This window comes from Capsicum annuum, chromosome 6, assembly GCF_002878395.1.
Source record: "Capsicum annuum cultivar UCD-10X-F1 chromosome 6, UCD10Xv1.1, whole genome shotgun sequence".
In the NCBI taxonomy this organism is placed as follows: Eukaryota; Viridiplantae; Streptophyta; class Magnoliopsida; order Solanales; family Solanaceae; genus Capsicum; species Capsicum annuum.
Window position 1 is genome coordinate 15190842 of NC_061116.1, and position 25547 is coordinate 15216388.

General features: G+C 35.9%; 1 protein-coding gene across 1 annotated transcript; it reads left to right on the forward strand.

Annotated features, from left to right (window-relative positions):
• The first annotated feature begins 476 nt into the window (after positions 1-476).
• LOC107873523 (phragmoplastin interacting protein 1) lies at positions 477-9783 on the forward strand. The gene is made up of 4 exons (XM_016720391.2): positions 477-1124; positions 1708-1879; positions 8854-8900; positions 8983-9783. Exons 1-4 carry the CDS (start codon positions 487-489, stop codon positions 9506-9508), a joined length of 1383 nt encoding a protein of 460 aa, XP_016575877.2. The 5' UTR covers positions 477-486; the 3' UTR covers positions 9509-9783.
• The last annotated feature ends 15764 nt before the right edge of the window (positions 9784-25547 follow it).

The following is a 25547-nucleotide window of genomic DNA, read 5'->3' on the forward strand; positions in this document are numbered from 1 at the left end:
ATATTCAATATTGATATTATTTGTTATGCTTAAATTAGTTCCGAGAATGTTGAGTTGCCTGATATGCTAGTTAACTGTTTAGCAATGTTTTTCAAAAAATATTTTTTCCTCTCACCAATTAAACTACTAAAAATATTTTTTATAAAAATATTTTTTATTCACCAATTAAACATCAGAAAATATTTTTCGAAAAATATTTTCCACCCATCAACCAAACATGAGAAAATAAGTATAAAATCAACTTATTTTTCATGAAAATATTTTCTAGGAAAACATTTTCCATCATACCAAACACACCCTTAATTTTCATCTTTTTCACTTTGATATAATTTTTGTGAAAAAATTTGATGGTCAAACACGTGCTAAAAGTTTTGAGCATTATTTCTACCTAAATAATCGTGGCCTGAGGGTATCCATGGTAAAAGCCCCCTTTTTTTTCTAATATATACAGATAGCATTGTATGTATATGTTGAGATTTTTATAATATGTTTAGAAGATTTTTTCTATTATCAGAATGTATTTGTGTAATTTTTTTTTTTTTTTTTACACATGGAAAAAATAGAGTTCCCCAAAGACGAAAAAATGCAGTCGGTTTTTGCAGGGTTTTTGTTCCGCCATCTTCAACTAAAATTGCCTTGCGCAGCGTTGCCATGGTTCAATCAAACAAGAAGTTGAAACAAAAACTAAGAGCAGCTAAAGCTGAAATGTTAGCTGCTTCTGAAGTTAAAATGATCAATCCCATTAACGTAGAGGACCCAAATTCAAAATCCCTCAAATTTCTTCTTAATTCAGCGACCCATAAACCCAGATTATCTAAGAGGGATAAACGTAGAGAAAAGGCGCTGACTTTGCAAAATTGGCAGAAAGAGAAAGAAGAGGTTAGGACTATGAGTGACCAGATGAAAGGAACACAAAAGAAGAGACAGAGAGATGAAAGTGAAGGGTTAGAGAAGGATAATGGGGAGCTAAAGCAAGAGAAAAAGCCTATGAAGAAGAAGAAGAAGAAAAATAATAAAAAGAAGAACAAAGGGAGGCAGAGGGTAGAAGATGGGGAAGTTACAGAGTTTATGAATGTCGGAAATGGAGAAGCAGCAGCAGCGGAGACTAGTAAAACAGAGGACAGGTATGAAATATTAAAATGGTTTCATGAGCAATATTTATTTTCTTTCTTTTTAAATTGTTGATAATTTTATGATATACCTAATTGTTACTTGCTATATTGGTACTTAGATTTTACATGAGAATCAAAATAAATATTTGTATGATAAAAAAAAAATGATTTTCTTTTGTTATGTTGCTGAATACTGCATACTTTACAATTATTTGTTATCACGTCCAACTTTGGGTTTGCTGGCCAACTCAAGGGCATAGCTGGGTTTTAATTTAAGCACTATTGAATGTTTGAAACTGTTGCAGATTGTGCAGAATGACGCGCACAACACAACCCAAAAAAAAAAAAAGTAAAATGAATGAGTCTGAAATTGTTGGTTATATGATATAGATGATTACTCTGACATTGCATCAAACTCGTATTGTTTGGGCTGTAGGGATGGATTTCTTTCATGACTCATTATTTGATCTATGATCTATGTTTCATAAGACTCTTGTCCAACTCTTATCTGTTGCATGATTTCGGATCTGTTCGATCATTTGCTTATTCATTTCTGACACCTATTTTTCTGTGGGAATCTGCCTATTTGTTCCAGGGAAGAAAGCAGTGATATTTCTAAGAAAGTTTATGTCGGAGGAATTCCTTATTATTCTACTGAGGATGATATTAGGAGTTACTTTGATGGTTGTGGCACCATTACAGAGGTTGATTGTATGAGTTTCCCTGACAGCAGAAAGTTCAGAGGAATTGCCATTATCACTTTTAAGGTAGATTCTTCAGGTGAACTGTGTTTGCTAATTGTGTTTGTTGGTGTCCTTTCCACTATTTTCACAGACTGTTGCTTAAATGTCTTGGATATATTTGTTACGTGTAGTTCTGTGACAAAGTTTTGAAGTATGTGATTATCTACGGACTTTTCAGGCTTAAGAATTCTTATATGCTGGACAGTCCACTTGATAAATATTGAGATAGAGAGTATACCATGGGAAAATTCATCTCTTAGCAATATGACATTCAGTGAGTTCTTATCTGTTGCTTGAAGGCATACAGAACTTTACTTTTGATAAGTAACTGGAAATTGTATTAATAACGTACAATACCAAACTAGTATTGAATGGGTACAGCCAGTACGAAGCAGGGAATCCTTTTAATTCTACAAGTTATCTAAAAAGTTTATCCAAATCATTTTGAAAAACAGTGGTGCACCATGCACCAACTTTTCAGATATTGAATACATCCCTTCTTAAAAAAATGGCAGCCCGGTGCACTAAAGCTCCCGCTATGTGCAGGGTTCGGGGAAGGGCCCCACCACAAGGGTGCATTGTATGCACCTTACCTTGCATTTCTGCCAGATGTTGTTTCCAAGGCTTGAACCCGTGACCTCCTGGTCACATGACAACGACTTTATCAGTTATTCCAAGGCTCCCCTCACATCTGTTCTTAACTAAATAATATTTTTCCTCCTTCCATCAAAGCATCTTTGGTTCCTTTCAAGCCAAATGCTCCATATTATGCATAATGGAATGGCCATCCATATCTTCTTTTTGCTGCTTCCTCTTTCTTTGCTTTATCCAGCTACAGAGAACTTGAACTTGTCAGATGTTTGCTTGCATAGCCCAACAAACTCTGCATAAGTTAATAAACATGTAACAAATCTGCCACACATACATGCAATGTAGCGATAAATGGTTCGGAGATTCCCCTTCTTCTTTCTACTAATAGAACCAGAAACATAAATTAATTCCTCTTGTCCGCAGCTTATCCTGCGTCAAGCAGGCCTCATGCGCTGCCACCCAGCCAAAACAAACAACTTTAACTGGAGCCGTCGTCTTCCAAAGCATTTTCCATGGCCATTCTGCAGCACTTCCACAAATTTGAGCCATCCTTCTTACCGATAATTGGTAGCTTGGCTTAACGATAAACTTATTAAGTTCTTGAAAAGTTATTAAATCTTCAATTAAGAGTAAAATGGTCAAAAAATTTCATGTGAGGACTATAAAAGTTTAGATCCCATGTGTAGTAGTAATTTTTTTTGATTTTTTAAAAATTTTATGAGTGATAAATATTTACTACTAAAAAACTTGTTTTCGTCAGGCTTTCAAACTTGAAAACTCATCTTCAAAAACTAATCAAAATATCGGTCTAATATATAACCAAACAATACTTTTAAAAACTTGTTTGAAAAAAAAAAAGAAATAAAATAATATTTTATGCTGCAAATTGTTGTATGATGCCCTCAATGAAGTTAGCTTATAAATAAAAATAACATTTAAAATTAAATATAGAAAGTTTTCATTCAACAAAGTACTCTTGTAGACGTCCCTTCAAATAATACAAAAAGAATATAGGAAAGTTAATGAAATTATTTATTTTTTTCTCTTTTATCTTTTCTTTTCTTAAAAATGCATGATAAGAAATGGTATATTTATAAGTTTCTCTAAATATAATTTATCATTTAATGAATTTATATTGTAATTTCTTAAAATGTGTATAGAGCTTTGCTATTTCATATTTAACGTAAATTATTTTGCTCTAAATTATATAGAATACTGATTTCACACTCCCAGTCCACCATCCTCCTTGCTCAACTTCACCTTTTCACACCTATCCGAATGCATCTTTTTAATGTCCTGATATCTTTTCCACAAAAACTTGCCCGTTATTCTGTCTAGTTGTGCTTTCACCTTAGCTAGAATGAGAGTCAAATGAGATCAAATAAGTGGAAATGTCATTTAGGACGCCTTCGACCTTAGTTGGAATGAGATTCAACGACATCAAATAAGTTGAAATGCCATTTAGTTTGCCAAGGTCAACCTAATGAAAGGTACTGTTTCTTCCACGTACTTAATTTCTTTTCGCATCTTTCAGTTACCCTCTTCCAAATTCTATTTTCCTTGTGCTTTTCTTCAAAAGCTAATCCAAGATGCGGGAAATTTCGACTTGACAACTCAGAACATCAGCTAAATCATCAGCAGACTCTTCCCCATTAATAAAAAACATGCTGCTCTTTTTCAGATTTCTATGAAGCAGAGACAGCCTTAAGTGCAATCAGCACCCCTCTAGCCATAAGATTTGTTTCTTATCTGCACCAGCATATAAAATACTGGAAATTTCTATATACCTTCCACACTGTTAGCAATCCTGAAACCATTTAAATTCCACCGCTTTCGAAATCATCCTACTCAATGTCTCCATGATAAGGCGACAGAGAATTGCCTTCTCTCAACCCCCCTTGGGCAGATAACCTATTGGAGAGCCATTAATAGATGTGGTGACACATAACTTCATCCGATCAATTCACCTGTCGGCAAAACCCATTTTCCAAAAATATAGAAAATAGAAGGCCAATTACATGGTTGCAAGCTTTCTCAAAATCAGGCTTGCATGAAACCCCCTTTTGTCTTTTTAGCTTGTAATGCTTTGCTAACACTGCTGCATCTACAATCTGCCGACCTCCGATGTAAGCATTTTTATTTTCCTACATCAAACTGTTCATCACCCCTTTGAGTCTCTCTGTAAGCATTTTGAAAGAATTTTAAATACATTACTCACTAAACTAATGGGTCTGAAATCTCTTAACATTCTTTGCATCCAGCTTCTTAGATCTGAGTGCAATAAAAGTTGCGTTAAAGCTTTTCTTCATGCATCCTCTTGAGAGAAGATACTTGAATCTACTCATTATACCATATTTCCAGATACACCAGCATTTTTGGAAAAATGCCATGGTAAATACACCTCGACCTGGATGCTTTGTTTCCAGCACTGTCTATTATGACTGTAAGCGCCTCCTTCTCAGTAAATGGCCGCTAGAGCCAATCTTTTTCATTATCGGTCAGTTTAAAAAGATTTCTATCACATCAATTAGGTCTCTACAGTTCCTCCTTAAATAAGTTACGGTAATAGTCCATTATATGTTCTCTGTTCCTGGGCTGGTCATCAGCCAATTCTCCTTCAATATCCATTTTATCAATGTAGTTGTACCTTTGTTTGGAATTCACTTTCTTATTCAAGAAACTCGTGTTTTTATTTTCACGATGAATCCACAAGACCTTTGACTTTTGTCCTCATGAAATCTCCCCTGCCTTTGCAGTGTTAACTCACCAATTATCTTGCAAATTTAATCTTTTTAATACTCATATTTTTTTCTTGGGTGAAGTAATATATAATCAAGCATCAAGAAGATGCAAGGTTACAACAGAGCAAAAGAAACTGCTTCAAACAAAACACGAAGCGAATTAAGCTTAAACCTGTAGAACAACCAAAAGAATTCCCTGAATGTTCTACTAAGCTAAATACAGGGAGCTAACAAAAACCAAAAAGTTATCCACACTCTTTACAAGGGAAGGAAAGTGCCAGCTGAATAAACATTCTAAACATCTAGCCTTGGTGCTAGTAGGAGTTGAGATCCATCAAAGCACTTGCTATTTCTCTCCTTTCAGAAACACCAAAAAATAACTGCTGGGATCATTCTCTAGATTCTTGTGAGGGTTGTCTACTCTCCCAGTGAAAACTTGCTTAGGCATCTTTCATGTAGAAGGGCATTACCTATTGGAGCGTAGATAAAGAGTAGAACAAATTCCATAGGTCAGTTGCTGCTTACACATTAAACGTCTGTTGATGAGAATTATTCCTTTCCTCCTGAGATTGTCTCGTGTTAAGCAAGCCTCTCTAAGGGCAGTCCAAGTGAAGCAAGACTTTGAGAGGCTGCCTAGTTCTCCAAACATGTTTCCAAAGCCAATCCTCAAGGATGCCATTTGGAGAGCTCCAGTAGTTGTAACTCTCCTTATCTGTGTAATCCACTCCTTTGTTTTGCCCCCTAAGAATTCTGCTGGAACTTCAACAATCATAGAGCTTTCTCCCGGTGTTTCTAGTAGGTTGAGGAAGTCATTAATTTCCCAATCTTGCAAGTTTCTTCTAGAAGTTGGACACCAACGGTTATTGTCTCTGCTACTTCTTGGTTTGAGACTATCTGAAACAATGCGGGAAAAGAGTCTTTCAATAAAGTGACTGCAAACCATCTGTATAGCCAAAATCTAATCTTGAGCCCATCCACCTTGCAAGAGACATTTTGAAAGAAAGCTTCTTGAAGACTACTTATGTGTTTCCAGACCCCAACACCATATGGGTCACTGCTCTCTTTGGGCTCTAGTGTTCTTGAATGCCATATTTAGCTTTAATAATGTTCGTCAAGTATCCTGCTTCATTTTACAAATACCTTCAGAACCACTTCTGGAACATACTTTGTTATGTAGCTTAGGTTTTTGATTCCCAAACTTCCAAGGGCCTCGGATTGATTTACAGTTAGCCATTTTGCCAGGGAAAATTTGTAGGTAAGACTATTGCCTCCCAACGGGATCTTCTTGTTAGACTATCAATATGCTTTAGGATTGAGCTTGGCATGGGAACAATGATGTTAGAATATAGTAAGAATAGGAATAGTATATAAATACCTCTTTGGAAAAAGATTGTAATGTCCTACTGGGGAAAGGTTTGAAACGTAATGTCTACAAATAGAGTCTCATCGTAATAATGTAGTTACACAATTCAATAATGTTCTTCTCTTATATCTCTCACATGGTATCAGAGCCTCTACAATCTCCATAGAGAATTAAAAAAAAGCTTCTACAGCCGGCTGACGGTTATAACTTATATAGCAGCCCATCTGGCCGATGATTATGTTAGCACAAGTTCGGTCATCGTGCTTCTTTCTGATGACTTCTCATATCTAATTTATGCAACACCGTGCAACTTTCTGGTGATTACTTTATTATATCTAACTAGTCAAGTGTACGTGCGTTGCACGTGTATTTCATGTTAAGCCATCAATCAATATAAATATATAAAGGAAAATATTTATTAAAAATAACAATTGACTTTAAAAATCGAAGATAGACTGCTTTATGCATGCAGGCGTCTGTGAAGTATTGGTATCTTAATTATCTCCTACAATGTGAATTGGTATCTTAATCATCTCCTACAACGTGAACTATCACACAATGGATGATAAAAAAATAATAATATAATAATGGATCAGAAACTACAATAAAACAATATGATTTAAATTAATCTTTATACAAAAATTCATTAAAGTTTGACCGAGCATTCATCTACCGCTTGTAAACTACAAGATATGATTAAACCCTAACCTTTACCAAATTATTCCTCAAAATCCGATCAAACGTTCATCTACCACCTATGTTAAGCAGCAAAAACAACAGATAATAACAACATTACAGAAACTACAATAATTGAGGTATTGAATTTTTGTCGAGCTATCTCCTTAACATTCATCAAAAATATGCTTATCAAATTATTTATAGTCAGTTTTACTCTTCCTTTTGTACTATACTTTATCAAGAGTGGTGATACAAATTACTTGAATATTCTAATCAAAGAAGTTTCTAAGTACCTGGGTGTGGATCTTCTAGACTGGTTTAGACATCCTAAGGTTATAGAAGATGTCTCACAATCGACTTTTCCAGAATTATGGACTGAAGATGATATAGAAGATTTTTTGACTAAAGATGTTATAGAAGCTGATGTTTCAGAAAAAAAAAAAAAGTTAATGATAGATGGCGCCGTGTAGAACAATACCATTAAAGCTAAACCTTAATACAAAATTTTTTTAAAGTCCGATCGAAAATCCATCTATAATATATACTTGAATAGAATAGAAACTATAACAAAATAGTATGATAATTAAGATATTAAAACGATTAAATCTAACCTTTTGTGATTATCATACGCCTCCTTCAAAGCTTATGGAAAAAGTAGTTATAAGAATATCTTTTCCACCAACATTACTTAAATAGAGCGTAATTTCTATAAGGTAATATTTTAAGTGATTTAGAAGTGTAAAATATTAGAATTTCTTCCGTAACTAAAAAAGAAAAGATTTAATAATAATAAAATTTATACTTCGATTTTATTTACCATAGTGTTAGTTTATTATGCATACCGTACTAGTTTATATGCACTCATCTTTTGTGTTTGCTATATTGTTAGTTTATTTTGCGCACCATACTAGTTTATATGCACTTATCTTTCGTGTCTATTATACTGTTATTGGTCCTAAGTCGGAGGTCTATCGGAAACAGCCTCTCTACTTCACCTGAGGTAGTGATATGGTCTGCGTACACACTACCCTCCCCAGACCCCACTAGGTGGGAATACACTGGGTATGTTGTTGTTGTATATATATATATACATATATATAATTAATTAATAATAATATTATTTATATAATTTTGATTTTTTGATTTAATCGAATTTTTTTTTTGAAAAAATTGAAAATCGAACCGTTTAATTGAATTTCTAAAATTTGAAATCGAAAGCGTCCAAAAAATCAAAATCAAAATTATATTTCGGTTTTTCCGGTTTGAAGCAAAATATGCCCAATCCTACTTTCACGTAGCTTTCTGCCAAGTTATGTCCTTGAAATGTCAAGCTCATAAATTGGTTGTTCCTTTTTGCATTGAGGCTACCACACCTTTGTTTGTTTATCATTTTGTTATTTATTATTTAAGAGAAATGGCAAGAGTTCAAAGTTACCCACTTTCACATAGTTACAAAGTACCGTGCTAATCTGAACAACCCTAGCCTTGCATCTGATACATGTTTCTATGACCTAAGCCACCTCATATAGTTTGCCCTTCGGACCCTTGGTTGTTTTTCCCTTTCTTCGTGTTGGGTTCTTACAATAATTGCTAGTTGATTGGGTTTCTCTAAATTTATTTTCCAGACTGAAGCAGCCACTAAGAGAGCCATGGCACTGGATGGTTCTGATATGTAAGTGTAATCATGTATTCATCGTTGAGAAAGTAGTTAATCTTCCGTGTCTCGCTTCTCATTCACACATGTTTGCTTCCAGGGGTGGACTATTCCTGAAAATCCAGTCATATAAGTCAGCTAGAGCTATCAAAGTTTCCAACTTCTCACCAAACATGGTGAAGGGGTATAATAGGGTATATGTGGGTAACTTATCATGGAATGTAGCAGAGGATGACTTGAAGAAACTTTTTTCAGATTGTAGCATAAGTTCTATTCGATTCGGTGAAGATAAAGAAACAGGAGAATTCCGGGGTTATGCACATGTAGATTTTGCTGATAGTCTCTCTGTAAACATGGCATTAAAGTTGGATCAAAAGATTGTATGTGGTAGACCTGTTAGAATAAGCTGTGCTATTGCAAAGGAAGGAGCTGTAACAAAAGGAGGGGCAACCAATTCGAGACCTGCGCTGCAAGATCAAAATGCGGACAGTGTTGCAACAAGCACTGTTAGTTCAAAGATTAGGAGGCGAACCTGTTATGAATGTGGAGAGCGTGGACACCTTTCGTCGTCTTGTCCGAAGAAACAAAAAACTGATCGAGCAGAACAAGTTTTAGTTGATTTTTAGTTGGAGACTGCATGTGCTCAAATTTTTATTTCCGCTCAGAGAAATTTTGGTGGTGATTTCTTATTTCCTTGGACGACATTTTTAAGTTCATTATTTGCTTTTTCCCTAGTGCCCGAGTGTTTTCTAGTAAGACTTCAGTTGATGTGTAGTGAGCTTCACAAGTACTTCCAATGTTTCAATTGTCTCTGCCGAAAAGCAAAAAATATCAAACATGTGATAGATAGACTTCTACGAGATTCGTGAGAATACCAATTATTATACTGTGCCCCTGGTCATTTTAACTCGCTCTTCTGACATGTTTCTGGAAACTAGTGGTGGTTGGCCGTACAAGGAGCACTTTCCCATAATTCGTTTTTTCATTGAAAGGTTACAGTTAACCTTCGGATTTTGGTATTGTGATGAGAGCTGCACAATGTGTCGGTTATATGGGGGCATTTTGGTATTGTGATGAGAGCTGCACGATGTATCGGTTATGTGGGGGCTATCTAATTTATTGATTCAATTTTTGAATGTGTCAGTTATATGGGGTTATCTAATTAATTGGTTCAATTTTTGAATTTATTTAATTTACTAGTTAATATGGTTAATTATTTTATTATAAATAAAAATCATCCAGAGTTTCATCATCTATTTGAGTTGCTTGTACGCCTAAATGCCCATGACCGTGAATCATAACCTGAATGAATTAATAGGTTTTGGAATTTAACCAAGCAAGATAACTTGAGGCATGTCTATTCTAAGTGCGAGTTTGAGAACTTAATCTATTTAATCATATTACAATCGTAAATTTCACTTTCAACTTTAGTTAAGATTTGTTGATAGTGTTCTGGCCAAACAATCAAAGAATTAAGCTCAAGATTAAATTAGTTATAATAAATATTTAACTAACAATAATCATAATTTAGAATGAGAAGTTTCACTCCATAAGGAAGACAAAACATATCATTCAAAGGGAGAGAAAATAAAAATGAATATAGCATGGAGAATAAAGGTAGATCAATAAACTCTAGCTTTCATGACAGTTCATAGTTCTCTCATAGCAGGTGTATTTGTATTTGAATTTATTTAATTTACTAATTAGTATGGTCAATTGATTTATTATAAATAAAAATCTTCCAGAGTCTTTCGTCCGTTTGAGTTGCTTATCCACCTAAATGTCCATGACTGTGAACCTTAACCTGAACGAATTAATAGGTTTTGGAATTTAACCAAGTAAGATTTGTTGATAGTGTTCATAATTTTAGAATGAGAAGTGTCGCTCCATAAGGAAGACAAAACATATCATTCAAAGGGAAAGAAAATAAAAATGAATATAGCATGGATAATAAAAGGTAGATCAATAAACTCTAGCTTTCATGACAGTTCATAGTTCTCTCTAGATAGCAGGTGTATTTGTAGAGTACAAAAAGGTTTGAACTTTAAGAATCAAATTCTTTTTTTTTTTTTTAAAATTAAAGGTGGCATATCAGGCCTTTTATTAGACACAATTTTGTAGAAGAAGCACAAAGATCATGTCCAAAAAAAAAAAATTAAAATTTCATAAACAAAATCAACAAAAATCAGAAAGGAAAGAAGAATCTAGAAAGAGGAAAGTCCAGACATTTAAACGCAAAAAACCTGGAACTCTTCATCTTCCCAAACCAAGATGATCGTAATGATGAGTTCAGATATTTCAGTTGGTTCAGATCGGCAAGGTAACATAAAAGATGTCTAATCTTGAAATCTATACAACCCTCTTGAGTTGAGAAGAAATGTTTGGTTTGGAAGGTTTGGTCATGTCCACTTAGGGAGTGAGCCTCAATGCTCTTACCAAACGCTATGGATTCGAAAGCCAGAAAAATATTCTTCTAACTTCTTTTATTCCAAACATTTGTCGCCTAAGTAAGACTATTTCTTTTGATCCCGAGATATGTAGCTCGATTCATGTCGTATGTTAATTAAAATTCTATTAACTCTCCCCCCAGTAAATGGATTTTTGTATAAATTAATACCACACTTTGAAATATTTTCAATAACAGCTAATTACTATGCTTTGATCGAGATCCTACTATCATAGATGTTGTTTCGGATGCTAACTTAAATCATTGTTGATATTTTTAGTTGTTGGGTGAGGTCTTTGCAAGTTCTCATGATAATACTTATTGTTGTTTGCTACTCAATCAGGTTCAATTGCTCTTATTGTATTGATCTTTATATTAGGAAGTTGAGTTTTCTTTGCATTTATCAATCCTCTTGCTCCAATTGGAAGTTCTTGAAAATTATGATGTGTTTTCTGTGCACTTGCAAAATTTAAGACGAAGTTAGTTAGAAAATCTGCCACCTTATTCCCCTCCATAACATGATTAACTTTGTGTTCCTCTTTGGACAATCATATCTTGATTCTATTCACCTCTATACAAATACCTGAAGGGGTTGCCCATTTTCCTTCAACAATCTTCTTCAAGCCTAAACCAAATCAAAGGAGTTCCGAGACCGAGGGAGACCGGTAACGAAAACCATGTTGATAACTTTCCATTTTCATTCAGGAAATTCAATTTCTTGATACAAGTCTCCAGGGCTCATGTCCTAAACTTTCACTTGTTGACACACCAAACATTTGACACAAAATCAACCACACCTTCTTCATACCATTCCACCAATACGTCTCCTTAAGATCATGATACATTTTTGTTGAACCAGGATGAACAACGTAGCGTGATTCATGCGCCTCAACCAATATTCTTTCTTGCAAACCATTGACGTGAGGAATACATAACCTCCCTTGGTACCGTAAAGTATCATCTCCACTGATCTCAAATACCATTACTATAATGCCCCGAGTCTATACCCTGGGTGTTACACGGTGCTTACAACTCCGAAGGACCACAAACTAACCCATGACTGGTACCTGATGTGAGCACTGCATAATAATACTGAAATAATGTGGAAATTAGGCTGAATTTTCCATAAGGTTCATAACTGAAATCAAATACTGATAAATGAATACTGAAACTAAACATTTGTCAGAAATTGTCTAGTTCGAAAGCCTCTAACTGTCTGAATATGGAGTTGATGGAACAAGTCCTCAACTAACTTCGACTATTGAACATACTGAGCTAATGAAATATTAAAATGATAACTCTATCCTCAAACTATGAGGACTCACCACTATATTCTGCTGCTGATAGTCCGAGCTGCTAAGTATGGTCAGGAGTCCGTGCCTCTGAACCTATGATATGAGACATCATACGCAAAAGAAAGAGTATGCGTCAATACTTTGAATGTACTGGTATGCTAAATGAGGTAGGCTGATATGCAAGGGTTCATATGCATGAATAATAACTGGCTGAAGAATATGAATATAACTGAATGAGAGTACATGTATGACTGAAACTACTGAGATACTGATTATGCAATACTTTTCACATAACTATATACTGTAACTGAGATCATAATAATACTGGATATTGAGTTCGGATAACTGAGTGACTGATATCTAAGTTTACTGATAACTATATTACTGATAATTGAATGACTATTTCTAACAGTCCTAATCTTGTAGAATTGAACTGAGTTCTACACTAAGCTGGGTAACTGTGTCTGACAGTCCTGATTCTGTAGATTGAACTGAGTTCTATATTGAGTCTGAAGCTGAAACTGAAACTGTAGGAGTGTTCATCTAACCGATATACCCCAATTATGACCTGAGTTGGGGCCCAACCTGTGACTCCATTCGAAAGGGTGTTAGCACCTTGCCTAGGGATACTAACAATGGCTATGAGTTAACCCTATTTGGCAGGAAGACATTTCGTCAACCCTCACTAGCAAGAAAACTCGTACGAGATATATCAACCCTTATCTGGAAGGAAGATATTTCAACCTATGCTGTCTACGTAGTTTTGTAATGTAGGGATTGCTACTAAGGGACAAATTCTCTACTGGCAGGAATGCCCCATCCCTGGGTTCGCTCGGTGCTGATTCCTACTCTCAACTGAATAGACACTGAACTCATCACTAGATTGTACTAGGCTTGACTGAACTGTTACTAATCGTTTTGTCTAACTGAACTAGATTAAGTTCACTGAGTTCTGTAACTGACTGAGTAGTACTGTTCGTGATATTCCTGAAACTATTCTGTAGCCACTAAAATTCTAGGTAAACAGCTAGATTTTTTAGTATTGAATACCCCCATGACTCGATAGTAATAAAAGTAAAACATGGCATGATCATAATAGCATAACAATTGTATCGTGTTAACAATGCTTTCATTTAGACATTTTGCCAAACACTTGAGAGACATAAACTTGTGCACATACTATTATGTCATGATTTCACCATTCAACTCACATGAATATTATATCAAACACTTGGGGAGCATAATTTATGCACATCATAATAAACAACATGCAAGCATCATGACCACAGTCCCAACTCAAAAATTCAAGGGTTTTTTAACATGAAACCATATAACACATACACACGCTATTTATTTCACATAAAACTTATAATTAATCATGGATTAGAAACCCAACTAATATCATAGTCATGAATACAATCTAATTCAAACATGGAATTCTTGAAATCATTCAACTTGTAGTTTAAAAGAGGTTCATGAACTCCAAGAGTGGAAGGAAACCCTTGGATGAACACCTAACATACCTTGGTAATCAAATTCGTGAAGATTGATAGTGTGTTCTTGAAGCTTGAACTTGAAATTGAATGCCCTAGGGTTTGTTATTGAGAAAATTTAAGAGAGAAAGAACGATTTTGCCTTTAGAGTAGTTTAATCTCATATTTTGAGGCTGAATAAGGGTGGGGAAAATAACCCAAATACCCCTCTGGTCGCAGATTTTTATTTACTGAAAAATGCGACCAGCGACACACAGATTGATGCATCGTGTCAATGGTCGACGCGATGGCCGATGTAACAAGTCGATATCACGTCAGCTCAGTGGAATTTTCACTGAATGCTAGGGAAAATATCCATCGACACGACACATTGAGATCGTGTTGACTAACTATTTTCGACATCCAAACAAGCTTCTAACGAGGTCTGAAAAATTCAAAACTCACCTGAGAACACCTATTGACATCCCTGATCATGAATCAACTTAAAAATCGATATTTTAAGGTCATAAGGGTCGTAAATAAAATCATAAAAATATCGAGGTCCTATAATGAGACTAAGTATCATTACTTCGCTGAAATTTTCTAAGTCTAGGACCTCTTTTCATGCTCTAAAGGACTAAGTTAAGCTAGGATTTTGCAGGGTCTTACAATATCTCCCTCTTGGGAAACATTCATCCTTGAATGAGACTAATTAAGCTCAAAATACTGATAGACTGAATTTACATACTGAACATTCACAACTGAAGCGTGATTACATGATTGAAACTACATATATTGAGTTTTCATAATGAACATGCATAACTGAAGCATGACTGAGTTCTGAAGACATGGCATATTGCTGAGCTGTTTCATGAAGGTACACATAATATGAGAATGCTATGCAACTGAAATTGATACCAAGTTTGTAAAGGTAATCTGAGCATGGAACTGAGTAAATTTAAGAAAAACTATTACCTTGAGCTTAGTATGAGTTTGCGGAGAAGAGGTAAGGATACTTGGTCTACATATCTGCTTCTGCTTCCCAAGTAGCTCCCTCAACGGACTGATTTTCCAAAGAACTTTGACTAGAGGACCTTCTTTGTTCCTTAGTTTGCGAACCTGATGATCAAGAATTTCGATTGGAACTTCTTCATGAGAGAGATTGTTCTGAACATCTATACCCTCTATAGGAATTACAACTACTGGGTCACCAATGCATCTCTTAAGAAAGGAGACATGAAACACTGGGTGTACTGAAGCTAAGTCTGAAGGCAACTCAAGCTCATAAGTCACCTTTCCGAAATGGCTGAGAATTTGGTAAGGACCGACATATCGGGGACTGAGCTTCCCCTTTTTGCCAAACCTCTTGACTCCCTTCATAGGAGAGATTTTCAAGTACACATAATCACCAATCTCAAACTCGAGATCTTTTCTTTGCACATCTACATACAATTTCTGTCAGCTCTGAGCTATCTTAATCCTTTCCCTGATCAACTGAACTTTTTCTAAGTCATCAAATACCAAGTCAGGACCTACCACTGAGGCCTCACCCACTTCAAACCAACCAATGGGAAATCTACATCTCCTCCCATAAAGAGCCTCAAGCCATCTGAATGCTGGAATAATAGCTGTTATTATATACAAACTCAATCAAAGGCAAGTGGTCATCCCAACTACTCTTGAAGTCAATGGCACAAGCTCTTAACATATCTTCTAGAGTATGAATGCTCCTATCTTCTTGACCATCTGTCTGAGGGTAGAAGGCTGTATTGAGGTGAACTTGGGTACCAAGACCCTTTTTGAAAGGCTTTCCAAAAGTGAGAGGTGAACTGTATACCTCTATCTGAAATTATGGGAAATGGGACTCCGTGCAATCTAACCAACTATCTAACATAGAGCTTGGCATAATCCTCGGCTAAATAAGAGGTATGAAATGGTAAGAAATAGGTTAATTTGGTCATCCTATCCACACACTGCAAAAAATGGTCCAATTATGGAGGTTAATTTTATGGTTTGCGAGGGTTTAAAACCCCCACAAAATGTAATTTCGGCGGTTTTCAAAACCCCTAGAATATGAGCCGTCACAACTAATTTGCGGCGATTTTTTTTCGACCCTCGTAATTAATTTGCGGCAGTTATTTTGCGGCGGTTATGACCCCCGTAATTAATTTGCGGTGGTTATTGACCCCCATTATTCTAATTTTAATTCTTTTTATAATGAATTTTTATTTAAAACTTGCGGGGTTTAAAACCTCCGCAATTGTTTTATTTTTTTTTCAAATTTTGTAGGGCCCATCAATTTTCAATAACTAATTATAGATCCTAATTTTAGCTCAAATTTAATTGTTCCTTTAGGCATAATCTACAATCCAATATTTTTTCAATTCGTATATCATTAATAAGCAGAGTAATTAAACATTGTAAGTGACAAACATATCAAAAATACATTGAACATTAAACTTCAAAACTAAATTTTCAACATTAACATCTTTAAACTCCAAATTTTCAACATTAACTAGTATCTTCAAACTATAAAATTAAATTTAAACCCAAAACCTTCAATATTCTAAGATTTAATCCAACCACACAATTACATCTTCATAATTGAATATCCAAGACAAATTTAATGAAATCAAATAATGTCATTAGGATCATTATCATCACTTGATCTCCTTGCATCCATAGGCGTAATGGGTCCACTAGCCACATCACTTGGCTACATAAAAATACAAAGTGTAAGAATCAAACATTTTTGTACCACAAAATGAATCTTTTAATCTTAATCTAGAGATAGGTAAAATGTACCCAAATATCCTTAAATCTTTTGTGTCTTAAAACATGCTAGAAAAAGAGAGACATTCATTTTTGAAATGGACTAAAAAGTAAGACAAACAAATTGAAAAATATTTACTAAGCAATATTTTAAGATATCTAACTAGACATGGAAAAGTAAATGAGATGGATAAGTGTAATACCCGTGCTTTTTCTTAGCTTAAAAATCATCTCAAGGATGTTAGAAATTGCTTTAAAATAAGAATTCATTCTTATACATGTGGTATTTCCATAATTTTACTTCCTATCACGTGGAAAATTGAATAAGATTTCCATCGATATATAATTCACCCAAATCCGACACCCGGGCCAAGAGTTAAAGCATTTTTAGTGAGACAGTGTTTGACTTAAGCCTTTAGCGCGTCGCGGAGATAGCTGAAATGGCAATTGTCAAATTCCAGTGTTTCTCCGCAATACTGGAACATCACGCCAAAATTTCAGGTCGTAGACAAGGTGGCGACGTAATAGCTCCACGTAGCGCCACCGTGCAGTTTCCCATTTGTCAATTTCCAGTGACATGGCGCGATAACGCTGCATCGCGCCAAGGGCCCAATTCGAGAAATTTTACTAAAAATTTAATTACGTTTCTAGGGTTAAAAGGGTCAATTACCCCTCCCCCCCATATAAGCTTCTAAATACGGGATTTAACCATTATTCATCCAAAATATTGATGTTTTTCTCAAATACTCTCAAGAACTCAAGCTAGGGTTTTCATAGAAGATCTAATTTCAAGAAGGTTTCACCATCAATCTTCACGAAATCACAAACTAAGGTATTCATAGTGTTCATTCATGGACTCCTTTCATCCATGAAGTCCAAGAATCCTTTTTAACTACAAGTTATGAATTTTCTTCATGTTTTCATGCTTTTTATGTTCTCTTTAATGTTGATAAATAAGGAATTGATTTCTATTCCATGATTTGATGATAAATTCCTTGTGGTTTGATTAGTATAGATAAAGATTTACGAAATCTCATGACTAAAACCTTGTATGATGGAATTGGAATTGAAGCATGATGTTTAATTGTTGTATGATGTGCTTTACATGTACTATGCCTAAAATATGTTTGATTAAATGCCTATATGAAGGAAAAATTATCTAACTAGCATGATATTATGAAATCCCCATGTATGTACAAGTTTATGCCTACTACATGTTTGATGAAAGGCTCCTATGAAGGTAGTATGTATTATGATGATAGTCAAGTCTTCAAGTAAACATGCTATGTCAGTTCCCTTCTATCGAATCTTGGGGGTACTTGTGCCCAAAATATTAGCTGTGTGCCTAGAGCCATGTCATGTTCTTCATGATACTCTTAGTCAAGCTATGAACTCTTAAACTTCAGATAGTCTTATGACTCAGGAAAAATCTCCATGATCTCATGACTCAGTCAGTTGTCAGATATCAGTAGTATTCCATCAGCCATGGAAATTTAGTAACTCAGTCCATACTTAGTTCATTTCAGTAAATCATGTTCAGTCTCCATTAAGATGGGAGTAGGAATTAGCACCGAGTGAACCCAAGGATGGGGACTCACCGGTTTATGAGGGTGTGATTCCTAGAAGCAATCCTTGTGTTCCAGAACTATATAACTAGCATAGGTTGAGATATCGTAGCCTGCTATATGAGGGTAGATGAGGTAGGTTAACCTATTATGTGAGGGTTCCCTCTGTTCTCGCTAGAGCTACCTATTATATTAGGGTTACTCACATGTTTTCCTTACCAGTGGCGCGGTATTGTCACCCTTCCAATCAAGGCATAGATTGGACCCCAACTCAGATATTATAGCACATTTGGGGCATGTCGGTTAGATACTACTTCCCATAGTTTCATGTTACAGAATTAGGACTGTCAGATACAGTCAATCAGTCTCAATAATAGAAATCAGATAGTTCTTCAAATTTCAGGATTGTCAGATACAGTCAACTCAGATACAGTACAGAACTCAGATGTTCCATCTAATTCAAGACTGCCAGCTACAGTCACCTACATTATAAGTTATACCCATATATAGTCACCTATGTTATCAACATTATTCAGATATAGTCCTTCATGTTATCAGTCATATCAGATACTAGCATATCACTTTTTCAGTATACAGACTTAGAAATCATGAAATTACGTTATCAGTTATAGTTACGTATTTATACATGTATTCTCACATTTATGCTAGACAATCAGTTAGCATTATTCATGCATATGAACCATTGCATATAAACTACCTCACATGTATACTTGGTACATATGACCTGACACATTCATGCTATGGTGCTTTCTTTTTATGTTACACCATAGGTTCGAGATACAAGTTCCAGATCAGCAGTAGATTCCAGATTTAGCAGTCAAAGTAGTTGAATTAGAGATGACTGATTTTGATGTCATTCTCGGTATGGATTGGCTTCATTCCTGCTATGCCATAGTCAAATGCAGAAATAGAATAGTTCAGTTTTAATTCCCGAATAAACCCGTCCTAGAGTAGAAAGGTAGCGTATCTGCTTTCAAGGTTCAACTTGTTTTCTACCTTCGGGAAAGGAAATTGATATCTAAGGGATGTGTTTATCATCTAGTTCATGTTAGAGATTCCATTTCTGAGGCTCTTAGTCTCGAATCTTTCCCGGTAGTGAATGAATATTCATATGTCTTTCTTAAGATCTTCCAAGAATTCCTCCCGAAAGGGAAATAAACTTCGGTATTGATTTTTTTCAGACACTCAGCCTATCTCTATTCCGCCATACAGAATGGCACCAGCAGAACTCAAAAAGCTAAAAGAACAGTTGAAGGATCTCTTAGATAAGAGATTCATCAGACCCAACATTTCTCCATGGGGCACACCAGTCTTATTCGTGTGCAAAAAAGATGGTTCTCTCAGAATATGCATTGATTACTGTTACCTCAATAAGGTTACGATCAAGAACAAGTATCCTCTTCCCAAAATTGATGACTTATTTGACCAAATTCAGGGTGCCAATTATTTCTCTAAGATAGACCTCAGATCCGGCTATTATCAGCTCAGAGTTAGAGAATATTACATCCCAAAGATAGATTTCTGTACGCGGTATGGTCACTTCGATTTTCTAGTCATGTCATTTGGTCTTACCAATGCCCCAACAGCTTTCATGGACTTGATGAACCATGAATTCAAGCAGTACTTGGACATGTTCGTCATAGTCTTCATAGATGATATTCTAGTCTATTTCCATACTGAGCGAGATCATGCAGACCATCTAAGAATAGTACTTCAGACTCTTAGAGATCATCAGTTATTCACCAAATTCAGTAAGTGCAAATTTTGGCTAAGGTCAGTAGCATTCCTTGGTCATATTATTTTTGGTGATGGCATTAGAGTATATCCTCAAAAGACCAAAGCAGTAAGAAACTGGCCTTGCCTTATTTCTCCATCAGATATCAGGAGTTTCTTGGGTTTGGCTGGCTATTACAGATGGTTTGTTGAGGGATTTTCTTCTATTGCATCTCCTATGTCTAGATTGACTTAGAAAAAGGTCAAGTTTTAGTGGTCTGATTCATGCGAGAAGAGTTTCAGGAATTGAAGACTCAACTCACTTTATCTTCAATTCTAGTATTACCAGATGGTTCAGATGATTTCATAGTATATTGTGATGCATCTAGAGTGGGTTTAGGTTGTGTCATCATGCAACATGGTAAGGTTATAGCCTACGCCTCCTGATAGCTTAAACACCATGAGAAGAATTATCCTACTCATGACCTTAAGTTAGCAGCCGTAGTATTTGCCTTGAAGATTTGGAGGCATTATCTCTACAGAGTTCATATAGACGTCTTCATAGATCATAAGAGCCTTAAGTATTTCTTTTCTCAAAAAGATCTCAATCTTTATCAGAGAAGGTAGTTAGAGATCTTAAAAGATTATGACATGAGTGTCCTCTATCATCCAAGCAAAGCCAATGTAGTGAACGATGATCTCAGTATACTATCCATGGGTAGTATTTCTCATGTTGATGATAGTAAGAAGAAGTTAGTCCAGGAAGTCTACCAGCTTTCCAGACTAGGTTTTCTCTTAGTCGACTCTTCAGAGGGTGGTGTATGTGTTCAGAGTAGTTCAGAATCATCTCTAGTTTCCAAGGTGAAAGAAAAGCAAGATAAGGATCTTAGCCTTGTCAAGCTAAAAGAGTCAGTCAGAATAAGAAAGTAGAGGTTTTCTCCCAAGGGGGAGATGGTGTTCTTCGATGTTAGGGTCATCTCTGTGTTCCAGACATAGATGACTTAAGGCAGCGAATTCTTGCAGAAGTGCATGGTGCGCACTACTCTATTCATCAAAGGGCCACAAAGATGTACCACGACTTGCGAGAGATCTATTGGTGGAGCGGGATAAAAAGAGATGTTGCAGAGTTTGTGGCTAAGTGCTTTATATGTTAGCAAGTTAAGATAGAGTATCAGAAGCCTAGTGGTCCTATGTAGGAGTTTAGTATTCCTACTTGAAATTAGGAAGTTATGAATATGAACTTCGTGATGGGTTTGCGTCGAACTCGTCGTCAGCATGATTCAGTCTGGGTCATTGTAGACAGAATGACCAAATCAACTCTTTTCCTTCCAGTTCATATCTCTTATTCAGCCGAGGATTATTCCAAGCTCTACATTAAGGAGCTGGTCAGATTGCACGGTGTTCCATTGACTATTATCTTAGACAAAGGTGCCCACTTCACCTCTCATTTCTGGAAAGCATTCTAAAAGGGTCTTGGTACACAAGTTCATCTCAGTATAGCCTTCCATCCTCAGACAGATGGTCAAGCAGAAAGGACCATTCAGACTTTGGAAGATATACTAAGGGTGTGAGCAATTGATTTCAAGAGAAGTTGGGATGACCACTTGCTTTTGGTTGAGTTTACATACAACAACAACTATCATTCTAGTATTCAGATGGATCCATTCGTAGCTCTCTATGGTAGGAGATGTAGATCTCCAATCGGTTGGTTCAAAGTTAGTGAGGCCTCAGTCATAGGTCGTGACTTAGTATTTGGCGCCTTAGAGAAAGTTCAGTTAATTAGAGAAAGACTTTGAGCTGCTCAGAGCCGACAGAAGTCTTATGCAGATGTTCATAGAAAGGATCTCAAGTTTTAGATTGGTGACTATATCTACCTCAAGATCTCTCCTATTAAGGGAGTGAAGAGATTCTACAAAAAGGGAAAGTTCAGTCCCCCATATGTCAGTCCCTTCAAGATTCTCAGTCGGTTTGGCAAGGTAGCTTATAAGCTCGAATTGCCTTCAGATCTAGCCTCAGTTTATCTAGACTTTATATCTCTTTGCTCAAGAAGTGTATAGGTGACCCATCAGTCGTAGTCCCTATTCAGAGCATTGATGTTCAGAACAGCCTCTCTTATGAAGAGATTCTAGTTGAAATCCTAGACTATCATACTCGTAGATTGAGGAACAAAGAAGTCTCTCTAGTTAAAGTTCTTTGGTGAAATCAGTTCGTCGAGGGAGCTACTTGGGAAGAAGAAGCAGATATGCGTACCCAGTACCCTCACCTCTTCCCCACCAACTCAGATCAAGCTCAAGGTAATAGTTCTAAAGCTTATTCAGTTTTATGATTAGTGTATATCACTAGCTTAGTATTCAGTCTCATGCTCATGTTCCCATGATAAACTTGGTATCAAGTACCACCGTATATTCAGTCATGCATTTATGTATTAGATCAGTTATATAGTTATGCATCAGACATGCATTCTCATTATAAGAAAATTTAGTTTTTCAGAACTTTCAGTTATGCATTTATGAATCAATTACGCATGCATCATATATGCATGTTTGGTATGTTATGTTCAACTTGTCAGTCACGTCCGTCATGAGATCATGTTCCAGTTATTCATGTTTAGCTAATTGTTTCCCCTCTCAGTCAATCCCAATCATCTCAAGGATGTTAGAACTTGGTTTGAAATAAGAATTTATTTGTATACCTGTGGTATTTCTATAATTTTTACTTCCTATCATGTGGGAATTGAATAAGCTTTCCATCGATATATAGTTCGCCCAAATCCGACACCGGGGCGAAAAGTTAGAGCCTTTTTAGTGAGACAGTATTTGACCTGAGCCTTCAGCGCATCGCGGAGATAGCTTAAATGGAAATTGTCAAATTACAGTGTTGCTCTACGATACTGGCACATCGTGCCAAACTTCCAGGTCATAGACATGGTAGTAACGCGATAGCTCTGCATCGCGCCACTGTGCAGTTTCCCATTTGTCAATTTCCAGTGACACTACGCGATAATGCCGCTCGTGCCAAGGGCCCAATTCAAGAAATTTTACTGAAAATTTAATTACGTGTCTGGGGTTAAAAAGGTCAATTTTCTACCCCTATATAAGCTTTAAACACGGGATTTAGCCATTATTCATCCAAAATATTGATGTTTTCTCAAATACTCTCAAGAACTCAAGCTAGGGTTTTCATAGAAGGTCCAATTTCAAGAAGGTTTCACCATCAATCTTCACGAAATCACGAACTAAGGTATGCATAGTGTTCATTCATGGACTCCTTTCATCCATGAAGTCCAAGAATCCTTTTTATCTACAAGTTATGAATTTTCTTCATGTTTTCATGCTTTGTATGTTCTCTTTCATGTTGATAAATGAGGAATTGATTTCTATTCCATGATTTGATGGTAAATTCCATGTGGATTGATTAGTATAGATAAAGATTTACGAAATCTCATGACTAAAACCTTGTATGATGGAATTGGAATTGAAGCATGATGTTTAATTGTTGTATGATGTGCTTTACATGTACTATGCCTACAATATATTTGACTAAATGCCTAGATGAAGGAAAAATTGTCTAACTAGAATGATATCGTGAAATCCCCATGTATGTACAAGTTTATGCCTACTACATGTTTGATGAAAGGCTCCTATGAAGGTAGTATGTATTATGATGATAGTCAAGTCTTCAAGAAAATCATGCTATGTCAGTTCCCTTCTATCGAGTCCTGGGGGTACTTGTACCCGAAATATTAGCTGTGTTCCTAGAGCCATGTAATGTTTTTCATGATACTCTCAGTCAAGCTATGAACTCTTAGACTTCAGATAGTCTTATGACTCAGGAAAAATCTCCATGATCTCATGACTCAGTCAGTTGTTAGATATCAGTAGTATTCTGTCAGCCACAGAAATTCAGTAACTCAGTCCATGCTCAGTTCAGTTCAGTAAATCATGTTCAGTGTCCATTCAGATGGGAGTAGGAATTAGCATCGAGTAAACCCAAGGATGGGGACTTACCGGTTATATGAGGGTGTGATTCCTAAAAGAAATCCTTGCGTTCCAGAACTATGTAGCCAGTATAGGTTGAGACATTGTAGCCTACTATATGAGGGTAGATGAGATGGCTTAACCTGTTATGTGAGGGTTCCCACTGTTCTATCTAGATTTACCTGTTATATGAGGGTTACTCATTGTTGTCCTTAACAGTGGTGTGGTATTGACACCCTTCTAATCAGTGAATAGATTGGACCCCAGCTCAACTATTATAGCATATTTGGGGCATGTGGTTAGATACTACTTCTTACAGTTTCTTGTTACAGAATCAGGACTGTCAGATACAGTCAATCAGTCTCAATAATAGAACTCAGATAGTTTTTCAAATTTTAGGATTGTCAGATACAGTCAACTAACATACAGTACGAAACTCAGATAGTTCCATCAGATTCAGGAGTGTCAGCTACAGTCACCTACATAATCAGTTATACCCAGATACAGTCACCCATGTTATAACATTATTCAAATATATTCCTTCATGTTATCACTTATATCAGTTACTAGTATGTTATGTTATTAGTATACAGAGTTACAGTTACGTATTTATGCATGTATTCTCATGTTCATGTTAGACAGTCAGTTAGCATTATTCGTGCATGTGAACCATTGCATATAACCTACCTCACATATATACTCGGTACATACGTACTGACGTATTCGCGCTATGGTGTTTTTTTTTTATGTTACACCATAGGTTCAGAGACACGAGTAGATTCCAGATTCAGCAGTTAGAGTAGAAGTGAGTCCTCATCTTTTGAGGACATAATGATTTTCTTGCATCTCATTGATTAGCTTATTAGTTGGAGTTAGTTGGGGACATGACCCATCAACTCTTTGTTCAGATTCTTCAGACAGTAGAGGCTTTCAGACTAGATGCAAACTAGATACAGACTATCATGTTTTAGACTTCAGTTTTGTTTTGGGTATTCTATTACCCCACATAGATGTTACGTTATTCAGTTATGTTCAGATCGAACCTTATAGCCTTTCAGTGCATGTTTCCACATTATTAAGTTATCTTATGCAGTATACAAGTACAAATATCAGTCATAGGTTAGCTTGTGGTCCCTTGGGATCATGAGAATCGTGTAGCATTCTGGTTCAGCAAATTGGGTCGTTACAATAAGTTTCCTACTTATTCATTCACTAATATTTCTTGTGCTAGATAAACATCACAGTTTCTAAGTTTTAGAAAATAATGTGCTAGATGAGAAACATTGTGTGAAACAACATGCTTATTAACGTGCATTAAGTAATCCTTCCTAGTAATCAGGTGCATATTAGATAAATGAAAGCAGTAATGATGTATGAATAACTAACTCCGCTCGAAAAATAAAA